The sequence below is a fragment of the Haliotis asinina genome, chromosome 3, assembly GCF_037392515.1.
Source record: "Haliotis asinina isolate JCU_RB_2024 chromosome 3, JCU_Hal_asi_v2, whole genome shotgun sequence".
Taxonomy (NCBI): Eukaryota; Metazoa; Mollusca; class Gastropoda; order Lepetellida; family Haliotidae; genus Haliotis; species Haliotis asinina.
In genome coordinates this window covers 87,296,442-87,317,518 of record NC_090282.1, presented here as the reverse complement: position 1 = coordinate 87,317,518, position 21,077 = coordinate 87,296,442, and the positions used below count along the sequence as shown (strand labels likewise).

The 21,077-nt window shown below is 41.8% G+C and overlaps 3 protein-coding genes across 3 annotated transcripts; all 3 read right to left on the bottom strand.

The window, feature by feature from the left end:
- Nucleotides 1-831: 831 nt before the first annotated feature.
- On the bottom strand, nt 832-1,260 carry LOC137279115 (splicing factor 3A subunit 2-like). Its single transcript, XM_067811591.1, has one exon. The coding sequence runs from the start codon at nt 1,258-1,260 to the stop codon at nt 832-834; it is 429 nt and encodes a 142-aa protein (XP_067667692.1).
- Nucleotides 1,261-6,793: 5,533 nt separating this feature from the next.
- LOC137279114 (splicing factor 3A subunit 2-like) lies at nt 6,794-7,549 on the bottom strand. Its single transcript, XM_067811590.1, has one exon. It carries the CDS (start codon nt 7,547-7,549, stop codon nt 6,794-6,796), a length of 756 nt encoding a protein of 251 aa, XP_067667691.1.
- A 1,574-nt stretch (nt 7,550-9,123) lies between these two features.
- On the bottom strand, nt 9,124-12,831 carry LOC137277182 (putative amine oxidase [copper-containing]). Its single transcript, XM_067808858.1, has 3 exons — nt 10,930-12,831; nt 10,152-10,359; nt 9,124-9,822 (listed from the first exon to the last, which is right to left on the bottom strand). The coding sequence occupies exons 1-3, from the start codon at nt 12,825-12,827 to the stop codon at nt 9,463-9,465; spliced, it is 2,466 nt and encodes an 821-aa protein (XP_067664959.1). The 5' UTR covers nt 12,828-12,831; the 3' UTR covers nt 9,124-9,462.
- Nucleotides 12,832-21,077: the final 8,246 nt, after the last annotated feature.

The window sequence follows — 21,077 nt, the reverse complement described above, 5'->3', positions numbered from 1 at the left end:
TAGCTATTGCACTACTGTGGCACTGATGTGAATGGCTGGGGTACTACTGTGCATAGCTACGGCACTGTTGTGAATGGCTTGGGCACTACAGTGAATGGCTTGGGCACTACTGACTTCTAGCCTACTTCTAGGCTACTGATGTGCATGACTATTGCCCTTCTGTGAATGTCTAGGGCACTACTATGCATGGGTGGGGCACTACTATGAATGGCTAGGGCACGCCGTTGCATAGTTAGGGCACTACTGTGAATGGCTAGGGCACTGCTATGAATGTCTTGGGCACTACTGCGCATGGCTAGGGCACTGATGTGAATATCTTGAGCACTACTGTGAATGGCTAGGTCACTACTGTTCATGGTTTGGGCAGTACTGAGCATAGCTATGGCACTACTGTACATGGCTAGAGCACTGCTGTGAATGACTTGGGCTCTACTGTGAATGGCTACGTCACTACTGTGAATGGCTAGGGCACTACTGTGCATGGCTAGGGCACTGATGTGCATGGCTGTGGTACTCCTGTGAATGGCTAGGGCACTACTGTGCATGGCTAGGGCACTGCTGTGCATGGTTTGGGCAGTACTGAGCATGGTTAGGGCACTACTGTGCATGGCTAGGGCACTGCTGTGCATGGTTTGGGCAGTACTGAGCATGGTTAGGGCACTGCTGTGAATGGCTAGGGCACTGCTGTGCATGGTTTGGGCAGTACTGAGCATGGTTAGGGCACTACTGTGCATGGCTAGGGCACTGCTGTGCATGGATTGGGCAGTACTGAGCATGGTTAGGGCACTACTGTGCATGGCTAGGGCAGTGATGTGCATGGCTAGGACACTACTATGAATGGCTAGTGTAACTACTGTGCATGGCTATTGCAATACTGTGCAGGGCTAGGGCAGTGCCGTGAATGGCTTGGGCACTACTGTGAATGGCTAGGGCACTAATGTGAATGGCTAGGGCACTGATGTGCATGACTAGGGTACTGCTGTGAATGGCTAGGGCACTACTGTGTATGGCTAGGGCACTACTGTGCATGACTGGGGCACTACTGTGCATGGCTAGGGAGCTGCTGTGAATGGCTAGGACACTGCTGTGAGTGGCTGGGGCAGTACTGAGCATAGCTAGGGCACTACTGTGAATGTCTTGGGCACCACTGTACATGTCTATGGCACTGATGTGCATGGCTGGGGAACTACTGTGCATGGCTAGGGCACTGCTGTGAATATCTTGAGCACTACTGTGAATGGCTAGGTCACTACTGTTCATGGCTAGGGCACATTATCTAATTAAACAGGTGTGATACTTGTACATATGACATGTTTTTATGTATGTAGGTTGCAAAGAACCTACATCCGTTTTTCTCGGATGGCTGGATCTCATGGAAACTGGTGCCAAGGCTTGTCAGTTTCAAGTCGTGCGTTGTACTTGTACGAATGACAGTTTATTGTGGTTCACCATCTCTACTGAGGTGATTTTTGATTGGATCGAACGCAAATTCAGAGATAGATTTACAAAACCCAACTCGTCTACACACATTCTTTATGGATAACAACATAGTGTATATGATTTTGTTTGACAACGGTATGTCAATCCATACTGAAACGACGCATGAAATACAATACAAAAACTTGTTATCCATAAAGAATCTTACTTTCTTGTGACTCGCCATACTTCTAAATTGCCCATCAAACACATCATCTTTCTGAACACACTATGGGCCAAATCTTATGAGCCCTCGGCGTATCAGCAAATGAAGCAGACAATCAGTAGCCGTCGTTACACTTGAGTGCACATCCACCAGCTATGACTGGGTTTGGTCTTCCATGGGCTTCGTTACGAGGGATGTAAGTCCAAGTACAACATATTGCACTTCTGAATCGCGATTGCACGCTTGTAATTTTATTTATTTGTTTTCTTACAAACAGCAGAACTGATATAATGGAATATATATTACTAGTACTTGGAGGAATATTTGACATGTTGATATTTCATATGTTTTTGGGTTTTTTTTTCGTGATCAATAGTGGTAACGCCAAATACTAGTAAGTTCTTATCCACCTTGTGCCTGTACAAAACACAGAATTGCCTTCATTCGACTTTGTGCATTTTATTCACATAGAACCATATTTGAGATGTGGCGAGTCACACTGCTTCCATTTCCCTCGCTATAGTTAGTACACTGCTGCATCTTTATTGGATAAAAAAACATTTTTAAATTGTTTCTGCTGAGTGGTAGGCTGGTTTGACATCTTGCGGTGTCATTATCGCGATAATGTGCCGAGGAGTGGGTTGTTTAGGTGGTGAAAGTTGTAATGTGCTGAATTTGGTTTATGACGTGTGAACAAGGAATTTATCATATCATAACATTGAAATAACGTTAATGTTCGCTTGATAGTGCTCCATGGTCAGTACTGCACTGTTGATGGAAATGGTATTCTATAATGCGGAATTTGTTTCACTTTTATAATACTCCCGTCTTTCATGCGAATTAAATTACCCCAAAACAAATGGACAGTGTCAAGTTTACACTAGATGTTTATTGCCTTCGGGAAGGAATTATCAGATTACAACAAGAAAGAGGAAGATTAAATTTCATACAAAAACATTCCATTTACAAATTTACGGAAAATATGTCACACATTATTATCAACTATTCAATCAAAAACAACGTGGTAGCATTGTAGTTGTGCATTCTTTAATACTTGTTCATATTTTGCTTTCTTATGGCTGGGGAGGTCTGCCTGTCGCATCCTTTCGACTCGATTTCTGAAGAAAACAGTCAATATGATTATACTTGCATTACGTGAATGGTAAACCAATGTGAAAATAGAATCAATGGTTATTCTCATAATCTCATAGCAAGTATTATTGATACTTGTGTATTTAGTGCATTAGAACACAGGTGTTGTATGGTACAACCTTTTTTCTCCTTTGAAAGATCACACGGCTTAATACTGTGGGGTGATTCTTACTGTGTCTCCCAGCCTTGAACAAAGCCTCACCACAGAACAAGGCCTAATCCCTTGTTCATTGATCATCTCAGTTAAGATTCATCAATTAACATGCCTTCTTCCTTGTTAATTGATGGTAAGCCAAGTTACGTAGTGTATCCTCTTAAAACAGTTTCATCTAATTTTTTATTCCCAAAAGCTAGTTAAATTGTTTGTTTTTTTCATGTTTACTTACTGTAGTTTTTTTCTGGAATATTTTCTCATGACGTCATTGTGTTTGTTTTGGTTGTTTTTCTTCCTTAAGACGGTTTCCCTTTTTGTCAGCAAACATCTTGTCATAGCCACTGCAACAAACAAAATACAATACCCTAACAGAAACTTTATGTTTCAATAAAACTGACATATATTATACAGTGATTACAGAATTATAACAAGAAGTCATCACGACTAAACACATGCACCCGATTCAAACGGTTGAACAAAATCGCCCTTGAACATCACATTTTCTTGCATAATTTTACTGTGCAACAAAAGTCACGTTTGGAGCTCAAGAAATGAGCATTCTTATATATATGACAGTGGGTTGTGCTCATTTTTTGTTGTGCACTGATGCATATAGGACAGAGCATTAAGCAGAACTGCAATACCTTGAAACTCAGCGTGAGGAATAACAGGGAGAGCTGCTTTAGCGTCCTTATTCAGTCCTGTTTCCAACCTGAAAAAATACAATTCTAAATTTATTGTCGGCACAATGAAGATAAATTCATGTCGAGATTATTGTAGAAACACTGTAAGTTTTACTTGTTGAATGGTTTAATGCATTGAAACTCTTGCGGTTACGGTATTTAATCATATTAAAGTGTATTCTTACGTGTGTTGTGGATTTAGGGTCATTCCTCTTACAGACTCAGCATTCCGTAGAGCCTGCGTGAGTAAATGGGTTTATATGTATTAAAGTCACTATTCCATCCATATAATGACGTGTGATATGGGAACCCAAAATACGTATATGCATGAATACTGGGATTAGTCGGTGTTGCTCCGTCATTGTTGTTTTTGATGAAACCCATCTCTTAAAACATAAAACACAACGGTTTACGTCTGTAAGAATACATCCAAAATCAGTCTTATACTAATTATACATTATAATTGAAATTAAATGCGAAAGGTAATCATTCAGCTACCTGGGGAATATATTCCACCCCCACAGCCTGATTAAGTCCCAGGAAGGATATTTATGACATGTAATAAACCTTTGATCAGCCAATTAGTCGGGCTGTTGTTCTCATATCGTGATTCAGTATACTAAACACTTTCTGAATGCAGGAATACTCTACGACTCTGTGTATTGAGCTCCCTGCTAAATGGTTTGGTAGTCTTGAGTGTAAGATTTCTCAACAACCATGCTGCTGAAGGAACACATGGTGTCATCAGGATTGCCTAACTGATTTTACAAATAATATACTTGCGTCATCTGCAATATACTCACCTGAGCTGAATGTGCCGTCTGAAGAAATATCGCTGACAGACATTCTGAACGGCTTTGTAGATGTAAAGTCTCAAATTCACGATAGCAAAAATGCCCGTATGTTGGTGTGCAATGATCAACTGCATTTTCCCATCGGGTATTCATATATTTACTTAGATCTCAAATGGTCATCAAATTACTTTGAGTTACTCTTCCTCTGTGTAACTTCTCCAACTTTCTGCTGATTTCAGACAGACACACAGACATTTTTTTCTGCTGATTTCATCTGCCTTGAATTACCTGTTAACAGTCTGGATGTTACTAATTAAAACCCCTTTCTCAAAATGCTTATATTCACCAGCATACATTTCCGATGAGTCTACATCATTAATTCTTGTTAACGCATGTCACGAGCCAGTAGTATTCCTATTGTATGCTTTGGTACAAGAAATACAATGGACAGTGCACGTGTACACATCGGTTTGTGAAACACGTAAATAAAGGTATGTCACTTTAATACGAATTTTACCAATTGACCATGTTGTTTAAATAGACTATTGTTCATCAAGACTAAGCGTTATCAAAACACTAACCCAAATCCGCCAAACACTCACACTAGTGGTATCTTTTTTTGCCAGTGGACTGAACTTGTTTATTTTAAGACTAACAGGTTTATAAGGCATGGTCAACTGGGTTTGTTCGTTTAACTAATCCCACACAGCCATCACCAGCAGCGGGAATGATTTACACATCTCATTTTTTGTGCTTATTTATTGTGTTTGTTTTTTATTGATAAAAAATGAAATGGGATTGTGAACAGATTTACAGTTTATATCGACACCGGTACCATACAACATGCAATACAAAATTTAAATGCAGCATGTGTTGCCACATATGTATATAAATTTAAATTACAAACATGGGTAAAGCTTGAAGACAATCTTATACGGAAATAGCGAATTATCTGATCTTAATAATCTGTCCATCTTAAGATCTGCCTGAATCTTCGTTACTGCTTCTTTTAGATTTGATACTAAATCAAATAATGATTTATTAATTAATTTGAGTATTTGCTCCAATCCACATGTACTGACAACACAACCTATTATTTATTGTCATGTTTATGAGATTTCATGAATACGCCAATTGCGTAACACCGTTAATGAGCACCAACATAAATGGTCTAGTGACAGGTGTTATTTAGAGAATGCATATAGTTCCCACGGAGTAGAGTGGTAAAATCACTGGAATGAGCTTGGGATGATGATCTCGAACTAAGGCAAGACATCTGTTTTAACAGGCACAAGTATTTGGTATATAGATCAATGCTGGCCGTACACATAAACTTTCATGTTTTCACGCACCAGAGGCAGTTGCATTGATATAAGGCACAAATGGACTATACAAAATGTAGCTTATTCCTTCAGTTTTCATGAATAAATATGTCACATGCAAGATCCATTATGCATATCAACAGTAAGAACTCTAACAGAATAAAAGAAATGATGAAATAGTAAGTTTACAGAGTCTTGGGATTCTTGAGAAATGGCAAAATTGAAAGAAGTAGTGGTAAAATCCTTCCTAAATCTACAAAAATTTACAAACCTTGTAAACATCACCTTTACAATCGTTGTTAATGTTTGTAACTATGACATTTACATTTTCTAATTTTTTTAAATCACCATTTTTTTCTTGTGTACTGTGCATGGCTAGGGCACTGATGAGCATGGCTATGGTACTGCTGCGAATGGCTAGGGCACTACTGTGCATGACTGGGGCACTACTGTGCATGGTTAGGGCACTGCCATGAATGGCTAGGTCACTAATGTGAATGGCTAGGGCACTACTGTGCATGGCTAGGGTACTGCTGCGAATGGTAGGGCACTTCTGTGAATGGCTTAGGGACTGCTGTGCATGGCTAGGGCACTAATGTGCATGGCTGGGGCACTAATGTGAATGGCAAGTGCACTGATGTGCATGACTAGGGTACTGCTGTGAATGGCTAGGGCACTTTTGTGCATGCCGAGGCTACTGCTGTGCATGACTAGGCGACTACTGCGCGGGGTTAGGGCACTACTGTGCATGGCTGGGGCAGTACTGAGCATAGCTAGGGCACTACTGTGCATGGCTAGTTCATTGCTGTGAATGGCTAGGGCACTACTGTACAAAGCTGGGGCAGTACTGAGAATAGCTAGGGCACTACTGTGCATGGCTGGGGCACTACTGTGCATGGCTAGGGCACTGCTGTGCATGATTTTGGCACTACTAAGCATAGCTAGTGAACTACTGTGCATAGCCAGGGCACTGCTGTGAGTGGCTAGCTCACTATTGTGCTTGGCTAGGGCACTGCTGCGAATGGTAGGGCACTGCTGTGAATGGCTTAGGGACTACTGTGCATGGTTAGGGCACTGATGTGCATGGCTGGGGCACTACTGTGCATGGCTAAGGCACTAACGTAAATGGTCAGGGCACTGATGTGCATGACTAGGGTACTCCTGTGCATGACTAGACCACTACTGTGCATGGCTATGGCACTGTTGTGAATGGTAGGGGTACTACTGTGCACTTCTAGGGCACTAATGTGAATGGCCAGGTTACTGCTACTGTGCATGACTAGGGCACTACTGTGAATGGTTAGAGCACTTTTGTGCATGGCTAGGGCAATGCTGTGAATGGCTAGGGCACTACTGTGCATACCTGGGGCACTACCTTGCATGGGTAGGGCACTGATGTGCATGGCTGGTGCACTACTGTGCACAGCTAGGGCACTGCTGTGAATGGATATTGAACTATTGTGCACGGCTAGGGCACTACTGTGCATGGCTAGGGTACAGCTGCGATAGGCTAGTTTACTACTGTGAATGGCTGGGGCACTACTGTGCACGGCTAGGGCACTGCTGTGAATGGCTGTGGCAATCCTGTGCATGGCTGGTTCTGTACTGAGCATAGCTCGGGCACTACTGTGAATTCCTATTGCACTGCTGTGCATAGCTGGGGCAGTGCTGTGCACAGCTAGGGCACTGCCGTGAATGGCTAGTTCACTGATGTTCATGGCTAGAGTACTACCATGCATGACGAGGGTACTGCTATGAATGGCTAGGGCACTGCTGTGAATGGCTGGGGCACTGCTGTACATGTCTAGGGCATCGCTGAGCACCGTTAGGGTAGTAGGCTTGGCAGTCAGGCAATACGTTTTTCGTGCAAATTGTGTGAATAACGTGTTACATTGATTATTGTTTTCCATTTGAAAACAGGCAACACCTGATCGCAGCAAGAGGCAGATATTTCTTCATATCCGGAATCATGAAGGTATTGTGTCCTTTGACGTGTCTGGTGCATCCCAAGCGGTCACCCAAGTCATTCAGGAGAGGTCACCTAGGTCAGTCAGGTGACACAGGTAAGGTCCCCCAGATCACTCAGGTCACCCAAAGCACTCAGTTGAGGTCACCAAGGTCACTCAGGTGTGGTCGCCCAGATGACTCTGGTCACCTAGTTGAGGTGACTCAGGTGAGGTCATCCAGATCACTCAGGTGAGGTCACCCAAGTCACTCAGGTCACTCAGGTGAGGTCACCCCCATCACCCAGGTCACTCAGGTGAGGTCATCACGATCACTCAGGTCACTAAGGTGAGGTCAGCCAGATCACTCAGGCCATCCAGGTCACTCAGATCAGGTCACTCTGATCACTCATGTCACTCGGGTCACAAAAGGGCGAGTGAATTAACGTCGTCATATAATCCAGAGACCTCGTAGACAAGCAAACCAAATGGAACACGAAGACAGTCTGTGCTGCGATCTCTTTGTCGTTATGTTGGGACACAGACAACAATATTCCAGCAACCTGTCACTGAAGGCCTGAACAACGAGTAAGACTCCTGGGAGGAGAACGCAGTCGAGAACAGTCGAGATTCATAAATATCAATTTGATCGGAGTTCTGCGAGATTGTTCGTGATTCAAACTGACATTTAGGAAAGAATACTTGGTTCATCTGACAAATCTTATTTCAAAATACATTTTAAGTAATTCATCAGCATTCATACTAAAGAAAGAACATATACCAGACGGCAGCCCGAAGAAGTGCATGGTGTTACCTCCAATACCGGACATGGAAACTTGAGCACACGAGTGTCCGGGAAACGGTAATTGAGCCTGTGAGGCCACATGCAGGAAGTTTCTGCAGATTATACGATGGAATGGGTACTCAGTACGTGATAAGAAAGCATGGAGTTTATAGACGCCCTCATACACGATTACTTGATATGTTGGAGTCCACTGAGTATATATGAAGCATGCACCAGACTCTGGGCCTACACAGACCTGAGTCTCTGTGTCCCAGTCGGAACACCGGGGACAGGATACGGAGACAATCTAGCTATATCATATTACATGACCTTCGATCACAACCAGCATTTAGACATGTAAAAGGTGATGAAGTCATAGCTATATACTTCGGGTACATGTTCAGATGTATACAAAGAAAACATATGATTATTCATGAGCACAATATTTACACACATAACACGTGAAGACACGTGGCAACGTGAGGAGATCGCAGACAAAGTTCACCCTTGTTTCAAAACCCGTGCCAATGTGTGTTATTGGGACGATAAAACTCCAGACATATCTGAATGCAGTTTGGTGCTCAGTGTAAACATGACATTAGTGGAACCCTCCAGATAAGAATCATAAAGTACCGATTACATGCATTCCTTTTTTTGTAAATTTTCTGATATAAAGTTATATTCGACATCCAGACACTGCTTCCCAATAGCCTGCGTTACACCTGGAGGAGTGCGTGCCTTACAGGAATACCGATATGTTTATTGTCCAATGTGCATAATGTTTGTTGACATGTAAGAGTTCAAAAACAAGTATGATCACAAGCCCAGCAAAGCTTCACATCGTAGCGCTGGCACAAATAAAACTTCTCATAATACCACTTCACAAAATAACGGTACTTGAAAAATAGTTTGTGCCTAAAACGTTGCTGCTGCGAGATATCTTTGATAGTATGTTTTCCTAAACGTCAACACCACCGATGGTCTGGGTCTAATGGTGGTCGTCATTTCCATTGGCGGACACATGCTCCTCTTGGTCGTGATGAACATACGAACTTTCTATAGCGCATGATGGGTTCCGCTCCACCATGGCGTCATAGTCCGGTGTATTCGGGATGCAGCGTGGCTTCTCTGCGTTACCGTATCTCACTACCCGAGCGCCTTTCTCGGGGTGGTGGCTGTCCTTATACTCCACCCTGATGGAGTCACGAGACTGGGAGGACGGACACTCCTCGAAGTAGTTGTAGGGAAGCAGGGCAAAGCTGAGGTGTGCCCCGGGGGTGGGGGTGATGGGCATGTCCTCAGTGTGGGGGATGTGATGGACGCCCATAGTGATCCAGGCCACCAGGTCCTGAAACAGCATGGAAACCAACTGTTATATAATAGTTAATAATGCGTCTTTTCAGGACATGTTACACAAGAGTTGCCAAAGATCAAATGGTGTTGATCAAAGTCAAACGATTAATGTGGTGACAATATGGACAATATGTACATGCCACATAAACGAGGGACATAGACAAGCTGTACATGCCACACGGAGATGGGATGAGAACAATATCTACATGTCATGTGAAGGAGGGACAGAATGCCTCTTTCTTCCTGCCCTGGTTGCAGTTTCCATGTCTAATTACACCGAGAAGAGGATGTGACATTACAAGAGGCAAAACTTTTAATCTTTACCTGATCAACAATGGTGTCGTTATCAGCATAAAACGACGTAAAGTTGACTGTGGGTTCCATTGAATCGAACAAACCGTACACAGAGCTGGCATCTCTTTCATCGTCCTTAAACTTGGTGACAGTCATTTGGTTCCTCGCCCATGACACGACTGGCTCGTTGCCTTTGTCCTCGGGGATAAGCACTTTTGTCATTCCGTCCAGGTGGATTCTATGGCAACACAAAAACAACACATGTATATATTTATAAATAATACACATACATAACACGTATATATATATATATATATATATATATATATATATATATATATATATATATATATATATATATATATATATATATATATATATATATATACACACATACATACATACATACATACATACATGCATACGTACAAACATACATACATACATACATACATACATACATACATACATACATACAAGCTCCGTTGTTAGTTGTAATTAAATAGTCAGTACCTACCAAATACACTAAAGATAATAGCGAATGTGGGTCAAACCTTTAAAACTTTACTTACGGCATCATTTAATCACAATCGCCATATCCCCAAGATCTACCGCCATTTTAGACTTGCTATGAGATTAATGAGGTTCCTGAAACATACAGATGTACTGAAAATTGTTTGTTCTACTTTGACTGTTAAAATGATCATTGTACGACATAAGACTGTATGTGCCTGAAGGAACACGTGAGTAGGTGTTAAAGTCGCTCCTAAATACAGTCCTACTTTCGGCAAAGTTGCTTCCTAATCACCTGTAAGCCTTGATTGCCCCAAATTTGGTTGGGTTGTCGTTGTTGTGGAACACGTGGTATTTTGGCGTCTCAAAGTTGAACTTGTAAGCTGCATCCATCTCTACCCTCTTGAGAGAACGCTCATACTTGATCTGGTAGTACTTGGAGTTGGGGTCGTCTGTCGTTTGTGAGTTGGGGGAAACGTCAGGTGATATGTCAAGAGTTTCGTATCTGTTGTTCAGCCCATGAATGTCAAGGTCTGCTTTGAAGAGGAACAGATGGTGATGGATACTGCCAATGGTATTTTGTTTCAGTTGGAAGCCATATGGATCTTCTTTGGGGGTATAGAAGGAGGCGAATATATACCCTGTTGATAGAACTCGAACCTCCATAGCTCCACTTTGGTGAAATATAAAGTCCATCACATAATCGTAGTTAAATATTGTCATGATACTTCTCAGAATTGAGACATTGTCCTCCATTCCGGAATAGAATCCACCCTCAACCTGGCTGTATGATAGATGGCGACGAAGAGGAATTCCTTGGTTCAGTTCAAACAGACAGAAAGCTCTCTGAAGAACAACTGGTTCCTCGGAAGATTCACCCAAATAGGAATAGTTGAAGAAAGTACTCGTCTCTGGACAGTCAGCACCAGGAACCAGAGATTGGGAGTGGGTGCCAATGAGACCCCCACTATCGATGAAATCAGCACTCCGTGTAGCGGAGTTATTGGACGCATAAAAGACAGCTATCTCCTGCAGGCCAACTTCATAAGCAATCCTCTCGTTGTTGAACCGGATGTCGTAAATCTGTGGCCCACTTAAAGTGGACATTCTGAAGTCGAAGGCCCACTGCATGTATTCCACATGGCGATGGTGCACACTGTATCGCTTACCGTCAGGCTCGTACATTCGGGGAGGCCTCTGTGGCTTCTTTGGGACAGGATTACCTCTTCTGTGTAATGACGACTTCAACTCCTTGACGTTTTCGGGAAATGGTATCTTGGATTTTGGGATTGAACCGGCTCTGTACTGAGTGGCGAGGTCATCAAGACTGGAATACTCCTTATCAGCATATACCAGTTTTTCAATATAAAAGTTTACGGGGTCTTGAGAGTTGATATTTGCAAGCATAAGTAAATCAACAGGATTAAGGTCATAATACTCAACAAAGTGCATTGTTGTTAACCACATCTTCCTCACTCTAGATTTGCTTATAGCAGAACCCACAGGTGATGGGTAGAAAATCAGGCATCTGACACCACAGTCTGTAAATGTGGCACCATAACTCTCCTTCAAAATATAACCTATCTTTTTGTCTACCTCTGGGAACAAGTTCGTGTAGAATGCCCTGTACTCCACGTATCCTTCAGGTCTGAAAGCATATGGAACTGGATTCACACGACCTGGCACCGTCAACAATTCACAGCTGTTGGGGTTAGGGAGAGGACCAACAATATATTCTTCTGACACTGGTGGAACAGCGTCACCCCTGAAGATCACAATTCGAGCCTTCCTCTCTGGTTTAGGTCCGGACCCACTTAAGTAAGCCAGTGCTTCTGATTTCAGTGGTGGGTAAAGATCTGACACATATATATAGCTGACGTTGACTGCAGCTTTGTCTGGCTTCTTAAGGTTTAACTGCGTCTTCAAGCTGTATAGGTAGTCCTGGATGGCTTTCAGCTCCTTCACAGTAAGGTCATCATACAACCCTGGCTCCTCTGCCTCAGACGTGTCAATATCGGGCTTTCCAAAACTTTCTCCACAATCATCGGCAGCCTGGCGTTCGAACCTCCTGTCCTTCATCATGGAGACAGCAATAAGAGCCACGACTAATGCCAGAGCCACGAGAAACAAGGCTATGGCCGCACAGCGCCATCTACCGATACTCTTGCAGTATTGCTTGTGAAGTTCAGTCATGATACTTGAACTGAAACAGTTAAGGAAATGTTGAAAGAGTAATATTGTTCGGTAAACAACACAATGCAATAATTTCCCAAAGGATAACGTACTTCAGCGATGGACAGATAATGGCGTATTGGCCATCAACCACTCAATATATCAACCATCAACTACACAACGTATTGGCCATCAACCACTCAATATATCACCAATAAACTTCACAACATATTTGCTATCAACCACTCAATATATCACCAATAAACTTCACAACATATTTGCTATCAACCACTCAATATATCACCAATAAACTTCACAACATATTTGCTATCAACCACTCAATATATCACCAATAAACTTCACAACATATTTGCTATCAACCACTCAATATATCACCAATAAACTTCACAACATATTTGCTATCAACCACTCAATATATCAACCATCAACTACACAACATATTTGCTATCAACCACTCAATATATCAAGAGGATTACCTCTTCTGTGTAATGACGACTTCAACTCCTTGACGTTTTCGGGAAATGGTATCTTGGATTTTGGGATTGAACCGGCTCTGTACTGAGTGGCGAGGTCGTCAAGACTGGAATACTCCTTATCAGCATATACCAGTTTTTCAATATAGAAGTTTGCGGGGTGGTGAGAGTTGATATTTGCAAGCATAAGTAAATCAACAGGATTAAGGTCATAATACTCAACAAAGTGCATTGTTGTTAACCACATCTTCCTCACTCTAGATTTGCTTATAGCAGAACCCACAGGTGATGGGTAAAAATCAGGCATCTGTCACCACAGCCTGTAAATATGGCACCATAACTCTCCAAACTAAAACCAACCTTTTTGTCTAGAATGCCCTGTACTCCACGTATCCTTCAGGTCTGAAAGCATATGAAACTGGATTCACACGGCCTTTCCATCGTATTGGCCATCAACCACTCAATATATCAACCATCAACTACACAACGTATTGACCATCAACCACTCAATATATCAACCATCAACTACACAACGCATTGGCCATCAACCACTCAATATATCAACCATCAACCGCACAACGTGTTGACCATCAACAACTCAATCTATCAACCAACAACTACACAACGTATTGGCCATCAACAACTCAATATGTCAACTATCAACTACACAAATTGTTGACCATCAACCACTCAATATATCAACCATCAACTACACAATGCATTTGCCATCAACTACTCAATATATCAACCATCAACTACACAACGTGTCAGCCATCAACCACTCAATATATCAACCATCAACTACACAACGTATTGGCCATCAACCACTCAATATATCAACCATCAACTACACAACGTGTCAACCATCAACCACTCAATTTATCACCAGTGAACTACTAAACGTGTCAACCATCAACCACTCAATATGTCAAACATCAACTACACAACGTGTCAACCACCAGCGACGCGACATGTTAACCATCACCCACTCGACATATCAACCATCAACTACACAACGTACTGACCATCAACCACTCAATATATCAATCAACTAAACAACGTGTTGATCATCAACCACTCAACACATCAACCATCACCTACACAACGTGTTGATCATCAACCACTCAACATGTCAACCATCAACTACACAACGTATTGGCCATCAACCACTCAATATATCACCTATTTACTGCACAACTTATTGGCCATCAACCACTCAATATATCAACCATCAACTACACAATCTATTGGCCATCAACCACTCAATACATCACCTATAAACTACATAATGTGTCAACCATCAACCACTCAATATGCCAACCATCACCTACACAACGTATTGGCCATCAACCACTCAATCTATCAACCATCAACTACACAACGTATTTGCCATCAACCACTCAATATGTGACCAGTAAACTACACAACGTGTCAACCATCAACCACTCAATATGCCAATCATCAACTACACAACGCATTGGCCATCAACTACTCAATATATCAACCATCAACTACACAACGTGTTGACCATCAACCACTCAATCTATCAACCATCAACTGCACAACGTATCGACCATCAACCACTCAACATATCAACCATCAACTACACAACGTGTTGGCCATCAACCACTTAAAATATCACCAGTAAACTACACAACGTGTCAACCATCAACTACTCAATATGTCGACAATCAACCACTCAATATATCAACCATCAACTGCACAACGTGTTGACCATCAACCATTCAATATATCAATCATCAACTACATAACGTATTGGCCATCAACCACTCAATACATAAACCATCAACTACACAACATGTTGACCATCAACCAATCAATATGTCAACCATCAACAACACAATATGTCAACCATCAGTTACACAATGTTTTAAGCGTCAATTACAAAAGGTTTCAACCATCAGCGACACAATATGTAAACTATCAAGCACAAAATACGCCCAGTATTGCACTCTCAACGTGACTACAGTGACAATGTTGGCACTCAGTTGAACAAACGTAATGCGGTTATCACTGGACCAACATGACTGACTACTGGGCAAACATTTCACACCAGTATCATCTTTTGGTGTTGTGCCAGCGTTCAGCAAAGCATGAGGTCAACAAAAACCCAACAACATTGTATTTCTCAGTTCACAGGTGTAACTGGTATGTGAAGGATTACTTAACTCGACGCTGGCTTAACGCGGCAAATGCATACACTTACACAAAACCACAAGTTACCGTCAACCATAAACCAGAAGTTTTTGAGTTTGGAAGGATGAAACGTGACCCATGAAAGGGATGTCGGTAAATGGAACTGCTTTTCTGAAAGTATTCTGAACCGTTGGATAGCGTTAAACGGAGGTTCTTAAAGCTTGTGAACAGTTTAGCTATTGATATTCCCACTCTGTGCAACAGTATACAGGTATTTCTGCATTATACAAAGCACTGCATTTTGTGTGTTGTGCATTGATTCCGAGGACAAAACCAAAAAGTTAACCAGGAACCTGTCCGTTAAAGAACAAAGTGTGAACCCAACAAACGGCAAACAAATGTGATGTAATTACCAATTGTATTAACTAGATTCAGACAGTATCGCCATTGTAGTACTAAACAAAGTGACGCTAGAAACAGCAGAGATTAATTATAGCAACAAAGACAGTGACGACAGTGTTTGTCAAACTGATCTGTCTTCTGAAAATCTATCATGACATGATAATTTTATTGATCTCCTACATTTTTGAGAGAATATACTCTTGTGTGTATTGTCGCCATGGCACGCCTCTATGGCACAGATGTCAGATCGGCGATACTGTCATTGCTGTCTCTGTTTGTCAGTCTGTTATTCCAAGTACTTGTGGTAAGGACGGCTACAAACCGTGCCGCTCACTGAAACTCCCTGACATGTCTGCTTATGTCGGTGTCACCAGAACCTAAACCCCGTTCTCATTCCTGGAGTACATGTACGAGTTGAAGGTGAAAGTAACGTAGAATTCTGTCTGTGTGCATGCGTGTATTTAAAGGTGGAACGTCCCCAGATGTGCATGCATGTATTTAACGGTGGAACGTCCCAAGGTGTGCATGCGTGTATTTAAAGGTGGAACGTCCCCAGATGTGCATGCGTGTATTTAACGGTGGAACGTCCCCAGATGTGCATGCGTGTATTTAACTTTGGAACGTCCCCAGGTGTGCATGCGTGTATTTAAAGGTGGAACGTCCTCTGATGTGCATGCGTGTATCTAAAGGTGAAAGTAAGACAGACTTCCCATAATGTGCATGAGGTTCAGGTTTTTATATAAACCACCTATGAGAAAAGCTATAAACCAGGAAACTGGATTACAATGAGATCAACACACTCCTAGTTGATCCACAACTAGCATAAATGTAATAATGCAGAATTATTGAGTAACAATGCAGAATCATTGAGTAATCGCTTCTTGTTCGTTATACGTTAAACCGCCATCAAACATGGTGGCAGGAGGGAAACTGAGACATTCTCTGTGGGAGTTGTTTACATCCAGTTTTTACGTGTTGTGCAAGTGCAAATATGATCAATTAATTGCATTACGGCGCAATATGTGCAATGTACTAAATGATCATGGCTACCATTTTGCGATAATACCTGGCGGCAGTGCAATACCCACTGCTTGAGTATATGAACATCAGTACAACACTGTAAGAAATATACGAAAACTCTTTACATATGATGCTAGAGCCTAGTGAACTGATTTAAACAACACATCATGATCTCATCATGAAACATCCACGGGGATGAAGTGTTGAAATTCTATTTAACATTTACTTGAAGACAAGCAGTCTTACCTTGTTCCGAGCAATGGCGTTCTCCTTGTGACGGTCGCGATGTCCTTCAGGGAATGACACCACTGGCTTGTATATAGGTCATGTTTATATGTATATGGTAGGCACCGATACTCCCCCTGTCTGCCTCTGCTGCTGCAACAAGCACCTCACCCATCACTGAACACTGAGTTAGAGGGTTTGAGTATATGTTACCATCACCATCAACTTGTAGCACCAACGGACAGACTCGGAAAGCGGCAACCACATTTAGAAAGTGGTCAAAGGCAACATATGTCTAAATGGCATCGTGTAATCAATTGTTTTGTGGAAGTCGCGGTGGCTGAGCGGGCTAGGCGGCTGACTTTGTGTGCTGGCGATTAGGTGCCTGACTCTAAAGGTTCGGGTTCGAATACCTGATGGGACTCAACCTAAAAAGTACTAGAATTTATACTTTACTAAGAAAGTGAAATCCTAAATATGACATATGTTGCATTTGACCATTTTCTAAATGGCATCGTGTAATCAAAACGTACGGCCGTGGGAGCCGTGCTAATTTACACTCGTCAGAGGGGTACACAAAGTACGCAGTCTAGATTACCAGTTGTCCGACTTTCATTTTTGTGGAAGTCGCGGTGGCTGAGTGGGCAAGGCGGCTGAATTTGTGTGCTGGCGATTAGGTGTCTGACTCTGAGGGTGCGGGTTCGAATCCCTGATGGGACACAACCTAAAAAGTACTAGAATGTGTACTTTACTAAGAAAGTGAAATCCCAAATATGACATATGTTGCAATATTGAGACCAGATAACAGAGGCGCGGTAGGGTTAATATGGACTTGCTAACAGAGGCAATGCCCACTGCTTAAGTATATGAACATCAGTACACCAAGTACATGAGTATACGAACATCAGTACACGGTGTACATGAGTATACGAACATCAGTACACCACGTACACGAGTATATGAACATCAGTACACCATGTACATGGGTATATCAACATCAGTACACCACGTACATGAGTATATGAACATCAGTACATCATGTACATGAGTATACGAACATCAGTACATCATGTACATGAGTATACGAACATCAGTACACCACGTACACGAGTATATGAACATCAGTACACCATGTACATGGGTATATCAACATCAGTACACCACGTACATGAGTATATGAACATCAGTACATCATGTACATGAGTATACGAACATCAGTACATCATGTACATGAGTATACGAACATCAGTATATCATGTACACGAGTATATGAACATCAGTACACGGTGTACATGAGTATACGAACATCAGTACACCACGTACACGAGTATATGAACATCAGTACACCATGTACATGGGTATATCAACATCAGTACACCACGTACATGAGTATATGAACATCAGTACATCATGTACATGAGTATACGAACATCAGTATATCATGTACACGAGTATATGAACATCAGTACACCACGTACATAAGTATATGAACATCAGTACATCATGTACATGAGAATATGAACATCAGTACACCACGTACATGAGTATATGAACATCAGTACATCATGTACACGAGTATATGAACATCAGTACACCACGTACAAGAGTATATGAACATCAGTACACCACGTACAAGAGTATATGAACATCAGTACACCACGTACATGAGTATATGAACATCAGTACATCATGTACATGAGAATATGAACATCAGTACACCACGTACATGAGTATATGAACATCAGTACATCATGTACACGAGTATATGAACATCAGTACACCACGTACAAGAGTATATGAACATCAGTACACCACGTACAAGAGTATATGAACATCAGTACATCATGTACACGAGTATATGAACATCAGTACATCATGTACACGAGTATATGAACATCAGTACACCACGTACATGAGTATATAAACATCAGTACACCACGTACATGAGTATATGAACATCAGTACATCATGTACACGAGTATATGAACATCAGTACACTACGTACTAGAGTATATGAACATCAGTACATCATGTACACGAGTATATGAACATCAGTACACCACGTACATGAGTATATGAACATCAGTATACCATTGTAAGTAATGTATGAAAACTGAAAATTTAAACAACACATCATGATCTCATGAAACATCACATCCTGAAATTCTATTTAACATTTTCTGGAAGAGAAGCAGTCTTATCTTGTTCCGAGCAATGGCGTTCTCCTTGTGACGCTCGCGATGTCCTTCAGGGAATGACACCACTGGCTTGTATATAGGTCATGTTTATATGTATATGGTAGGCACCGATACTCCCCCTGTTAGTCTCTGCTGCTGCAACAAGCACCTCAACTATCACTGAACACTGAGTTAGAGGGTTTGAGCATATGTTACCATCACCATCAACTTGTAGCATCAACGGACAGACACGGGGCAACAACACAACAACGCAGGGGCAACAACATATTCTAACATAAATTAACATTCTAACATAAAACGTTTTTAGAAGCGAGTTGGAACAGACAGAACATTAGATGCCCGATAGCAGAGACTCGGTGGAGCAGATAGGTTGATAGAGGCCCGACAGCAGAGAGACTCGGTGGAACAGAGAGGTTGATAGAGGTCCGATAACAAAGACCCGGTTGAGTAGAGAGGATGATAGACACTGGATAAGAGAGGCCTGGTCGAGTAGAGAGGATGGTAGAGACTGGATAAGAGAGGCCTGGTCGAGTAGAGAGGATGGTAGAGACTGGATAAGAGAGGAATGACCGAGTAGAGAGGATGATAGAGACTGGATAAGAGAGGAATGACCAAGTACAGAGGATGATAGAGACTGGATAAGAGAGGAATGACCGAGTAGAGAGGATGGTAGAGACTGGATAAGAGAGGCCTGGTCGAGTAGAGAGGATGGTAGAGACTGAATAAGAGAGGCCTGGTCGAGTAGAGAGGATGATAGAGACTGGATAACGGAGACCCGACGGAGTAGAGGCGATGGCTGATAACCTGATAACAGAGGTCAGGTGAAGTAGATACTGACCTAATAAGAGAGGCCCGGTGGGGTAGATATGGGCTTGATAACAAAGGTCCTTTGAAACAGAGAGAAAAATACAGGCCCGACAACAGAGGGTCGGTGGAGTAGACAGGATAACAAGAGTCTGCCACACATATCTATCAAGTTTTGCTGACAGATATTAGGGAACCTTTTCAGATGTGCTCCGGAAACGAAACACACCTTTTGAGGCAAAGTCCGAAACGTTTCCATTGAAACGGAGAAAATAATAAATCACAAAAACCTGTAAAGAGCAAAAGGCACCACTTTGGGGTCTGCTACATATATCTTCCAAGTTTTGCTGACAGATATTACAAAGTTTTTGAGATGTGCTCCGGACACGAAACACGCCTTTTGTGACAAAGTCCGAAACGTTTTCATGGAAACCGAGAAAATTAATTACAAAGAGCAAAAACCTGTAAAGAGCAAAAGGCACGACTTCGGGTTCTCATTGATATATCTACCAAGTTGTACAGAAAAATATTAAACGGTTTTCTAGTTCTGCTCCGAAAACCCCACCATTAAACTAACACCAAAATGTTCCATGGAAAAACAAAAAACAAAATAAAATAAAAATGCCAAAACTTCTTAAATAGCAAAAAACAAAATAAAATAAAAATGCCAAAACTTCTTAAATAGCAAAAGGCACAACTATAGGTTGAGATTATTATATCTATAAAGTTTGGTCTAAAATATTGAACAGTTTCTGACTTATGCTCCGGAAACAACATGATTACGGACAGACAGACGAACAGACAGACAGACAAACAGACGAGGCGTCGACCATATCCCCTCGCATTACATGCCGAGGGGATCATAAAGGATATAGGAAAGGGTCCAAGAGCAATAGAATGAATAGGGAGAACCCTTAAAATAAGAGGTCTGTGTATAGCCATGTGCCTTAAGAAAGTCAAAATACAGAAAC

Coding starts and splice junctions, on each gene's coding strand:
- LOC137279115 (XM_067811591.1), bottom strand. CDS start 1,260: ATGAACAGTAGTGACCTAGCCATTCACAGTAGTGCTCAAGATATTCAC.
- LOC137279114 (XM_067811590.1), bottom strand. CDS start 7,549: ATGTACAGCAGTGCCCCAGCCATTCACAGCAGTGCCCTAGCCATTCAT.
- LOC137277182 (XM_067808858.1), bottom strand. CDS start 12,827: ATGACTGAACTTCACAAGCAATACTGCAAGAGTATCGGTAGATGGCGC. Junction 10,360..10,929: donor GGGGCAATCAAGGCTTACAG/GTGATTAGGAAG, acceptor GTGTTGCCATAG/AATCCACCTGGACGGAATGA. Junction 9,823..10,151: donor ACGACACCATTGTTGATCAG/GTAAAGATTAAA, acceptor ATGCTGTTTCAG/GACCTGGTGGCCTGGATCAC.